This window comes from Gadus chalcogrammus, chromosome 15 (assembly GCF_026213295.1).
Source record: "Gadus chalcogrammus isolate NIFS_2021 chromosome 15, NIFS_Gcha_1.0, whole genome shotgun sequence".
In the NCBI taxonomy this organism is placed as follows: domain Eukaryota; kingdom Metazoa; phylum Chordata; class Actinopteri; order Gadiformes; family Gadidae; genus Gadus; species Gadus chalcogrammus.
In genome coordinates, this window is record NC_079426.1 from 15,734,729 (window position 1) to 15,739,176 (window position 4,448).

A 4,448-nucleotide genomic window follows, 5' to 3' on the forward strand; every position below is an offset into this window, starting at 1 on the left:
CTCGTTTTACACCGAATGCAAGTTTTAGCCTCTGGGGGACCATAGGCAGGCTAGGGGAATTCATATTAATGTTAGAAAACCTCATGAAGTGAGTTCATGCCATGGGACCTTTAAATATGTTATTGCAGTGGATTGGACGGCTCAGACGCATGAGAAAATTGGACAAGGGCACATCCTGCTGGATGTTGTGGACATGTGCAACGGCGTGGGTCCTTTATTTTTAGTTGATTTTACGTCCAAGGCTACATTAGTCAAACGAAAAACTCAAACTAATTAAACAGTTAAAAAAATCGAATGACATTTTTGACAACACAAACTAGAAACCAACCAATGAAAGTTGACCATCTTAAACCATAAGGAGATCGCAGTAGTAGGCTACAGTCTATCGGTTTTCTGTTGCAACTACTTTGGTCTGACAGCAGTGGAGCGAAGCAGTAGGGGAGAGTACAGAGTTCAAGATTTGGTTGATTTTTATATATTTAAAAAAAAATCCAGATGGCTTCTCAGCCTCCACCCAAACCGTGGGAAAGAAGGATCCCGGGTGCAATGGCAGCACCTGTCAACTACCGGTAATCACGTTTATCTGTTTGGTTTATAAGACTTGTTTATAGTTCTTAGGCCTAGATGTTAGCTACGGCTGCTCCGTTGAGTGTTGTGCAGGCGCAGAAAGGCCCCAAGTAGCGACAACATACAGTGGTGTTCACATTGTTAGGCATGTTCTTTTAACATTCAGCGATGTTTGCTTGGTACTTTTTAGCTTACGAGTGAAATACTACAACACGCAATCATCAATAAGTATATTTGGATTAACGTTAACGCCATTAGTGGGGATTGTTTACTAATAAACCAGTTACACAACAAGTTGTTGTCTTTTTAGGCAGCCATTGTATTACAAGTAAACATAAATGTATGTTTATGTTGCATGCATACAGGCAATGCCGAAAGCACATACACACATTTGTGTTCCTAACTTCACTTGCTGTAATATAACTTAACACTGCGTTTAATTGACGTGTCTCTAAATCAGTCAAATAAATGCATTCTTAAAGTCCAAACAGTTGACTCTGTCTGCTCTACAGATCCACAGACTTCTCTGTAGGACCAGGCATTCTCCCCGGCCCGTCCACTGGGCCCCCTGTCCTGACCAGGATGGTGCCTCCCCTACCCCCGCGCCCCGTCCAGCACCAGGCCTACCGTCCAGCCTTGAACTCCTTCGCCTCCTCCTACAGCCCCTATGGGAGCTCCATGTTCAGTGGTGGCGGCTACAGCCCCTACAGCTACGGCGCTGGCGGCGTCGGCGGCGGCTATGGCATGGGGGGCATGGGGGGCTATGGCCGCTTCCCCGCTGCGGTGGAAGACGTAGCCCCCAGCCGCTTCGTGCAGCAGGCGGAGGAGAGCAGCCGCGGCGCCTTCCAGTCCATCGAGAGCATCGTGCAGGCCTTCAGCTCTGTCAGCATGATGCTGGACGCCACCTTCTCGGCCGTCTACAACAGCTTCCGGGCAGTGCTGGACGTAGCCAACCACCTGACACGGCTGCGGGCGCACTTCACCCGCGTGTTGTCTGCGTTTGCGCTGGTGCGCACGCTGCGCTACCTGTACAGGCGGCTGCAGCGGATGATGGGGTTGCGGTCGGAAGGCGAGGTGGAGGACTTGTGGGCGGACAGCGCCAGCGATGCGTTAGCCCGCGGGGCCGGGCTGGAGGATCCAAAGGCCGGGGGGGTTAAGTCGTGGCCCATCTTTTTGTTCTTGGCTGTTGTCCTGGGGGGACCCTATCTAATCTGGAAGCTGCTGAGCTCCGTCGACGGGACGTCAGAAAGTGGTGAGACAGCCAGGAGTTATTACTGTTGGTTTGTTTTACATTAAACATATGATTTTACCCAACGCAAGTAGCAGCTAAGGTTTAGGCATATTAGTCTAGGATGACTACAGGTAGGCTGTGGACATTTCAGATCGACCGCAGCCATTAAACCATCTTAAACCCTGACATGGAGAGTTTCAAAACCCTCTAGCTTCACCTCATGATGTCATTGGCCGGGTTCAGAAAAATGTTCAGACAAAAGAAAAAAACAAACAAATTGACCATTGAAATAAGACACTTATATTCTGCGTAACTTGAATTAATAATAATTTAATAACTGGCCTGGTTAATGTCTGACTGTATGGAATGGCCTAAACCACCACAAATAAATATTATCAGACAGCGTCTGCCAATGTTATAACGCTAGCTGATAGATTAACACAAAAAGTAAATGATTAAGCTTAAGAAATATGTTGATGTTCCAGTAACAATTCCAGTCCAGCTCAAAGAAATACCCTTTGTCATCAACGGGCTAATGTTCTTTTGTTCCTTTATTTTCTCAGCCAGTAACTGGGCCAGTGGGGAAGATGACCATGTGGTGGCCAGAGCCGAGTATGACTTCATTGCAGCATCTGAGGAGGAGATCTCCCTGAGGGCAGGAGACATGCTCAACCTCGCCCCCAAAGGTGACCCCCTCATGTTGAATTTCCATCCTCAATGATGTTCATTTATTTCATTCCACCTCATGGTAGTGGATGATGTGTACCACCCCTTGACCACCACCTTTTCATATCATATCCTACTTGACTTCATCATCACTGGTGGTAGCTTCTTCAGTCCCATTTGCATCATGGTCAGGGGAATTCGTTTTGCAGACAAAATGACCATAGTGGGATTTCTGTATGGGTTTTGGGGTTGCTGTGTGCATGTATGCTGTCAAGCACTGACTCAGGGCACTGAATATCAGAAATGTATTTCAAAAACATCTGATCATTAACTATATTATAGCGAATAATATTGACTAATTGATTTTCAAAAGATGCTTGAGATAACCTTATTTACTGAATAAATCCTTTATAGCAGAGAAAGGTTGAAGAAATTATTTTCTCACTGTCATCCTAGTTAATGATTGTAATGTTTATCATGGCAGAAGCCATTATCTGCTTTTCCTGAAATCCTCAACACTCACACAATACAACACACAATAACTCCCTCCCCGTTCAGACACTCATCTATTTATACCTTTTCTGTTCCCAGAGCACCAGCCCAGGGTACGTGGCTGGCTGCTGGCCAGCGCCGATGGCCAAACCACAGGCCTGGTCCCGGCCAACTATGTAAAGGTCCTCGGCAAGAGGAGGGGCCGAAAGCTAGCTGAGCTGGAGAGACTTGCCCAGGCCCAGGGAGAGAGCGCTCCAGCCACTCAGACAGCCTCGGTTGCAGGCCTTCCTTCAACCCCATCTCCTAGTATTACTCCGGGTCTCGGTTCAGCCACAGCTTACGCCTCCACTTCTGCCTCTACTTCAGCTGTTTCTGAGCAACTTCTGGAGTCTGTTTACAGTGAATCACCAACAGTCAACTTCAATCTGGGAACACAAGACTCCAGGATGCCCTCTAGCACAGTGCTGAATATTTCCAATAAGATAGACCTCTGAGGTAAAGGTTTAGGACACACCTTAATGCGTACATGCAAATGTTCTGTATACACTTGTGTTTATTTAAATGGATACTCTATTTGTCTTAGTGCTGCCATTGCTACTGATGGCTATAGATGCTAATATGAAGACTTCCTAGCAAAGACATACACAATCCAAAACTGACTAAGGCATCTTGTGCTGCCTTGAATATGGGAATTTCAGTTGTTTCTCTTCAACTAATTTATGTGAAGAATAATCTTAATATTTGAGTTTACGTATGATTTTGCTTAATGGTTTACAGAAAGTTTGTTGCACAAAACCTGAACAGTAGGCTATATGGAAAGCAATAACATTGTAAGTAGGTTGCTTTTATTACTGACCTTTCAGTACCAAAATCTGGATTTGCACTGTATGGGCAATTCGAAAATAGTGGGTAATTGTTTGTACAATTCTGTCTTTCAACATGTAATTATGTAAATGAAATATAAATATTTTGAAAAATGTGTTATTTTCTGAAACTTTTCTGAAACTTTTTGTATTGAACGAACCAAATCCTATATAGCAGCATAATATACAGGAGATACAAACACCTAGGACAGCCCACAATGTTCAAGATATTACACAAATATTAATAAAAATTGTATACGCATTTGTTAGTGATCATCCAAATCCCAATAATAAAGCATCTGGGGCCGGTTGCACCAACTGGGCGTAAGCCTGGTCGTAACTACGCCTGGTCGTAACTTGGCGTTCTTAAGACCTACTTAGCAGTTACGACCAGGCCTAGTTACGCCCAGTTGGTGCAACCGGCCCCTGCTGCACTGCGACAAAACAAATCTATGGAGCAAGTTTCCTGCCTCAATTCAAACCTGAAAAAAAAAGTTTCAATGGCTTGTAAGTCTGGGTTTGAAAACTCAACACCTTGTAAAAAAGGTTTTGTAACACTGAAAAAAGAGATTCTAACCTGAAAAAAATTCAAACATCGGGAAACATGATTTTGTGTTCTATTTTATCTT

General features: G+C 44.6%; 1 protein-coding gene across 1 annotated transcript; it reads left to right on the forward strand.

The window, feature by feature from the left end:
- Positions 1-227: 227 nt before the first annotated feature.
- On the forward strand, positions 228-4,092 carry pex13 (peroxisomal biogenesis factor 13). The gene is made up of 4 exons (XM_056609282.1): positions 228-569; positions 1,080-1,819; positions 2,362-2,484; positions 3,056-4,092. The coding sequence occupies exons 1-4, from the start codon at positions 496-498 to the stop codon at positions 3,448-3,450; spliced, it is 1,332 nt and encodes a 443-aa protein (XP_056465257.1). The 5' UTR covers positions 228-495; the 3' UTR covers positions 3,451-4,092.
- Positions 4,093-4,448: the final 356 nt, after the last annotated feature.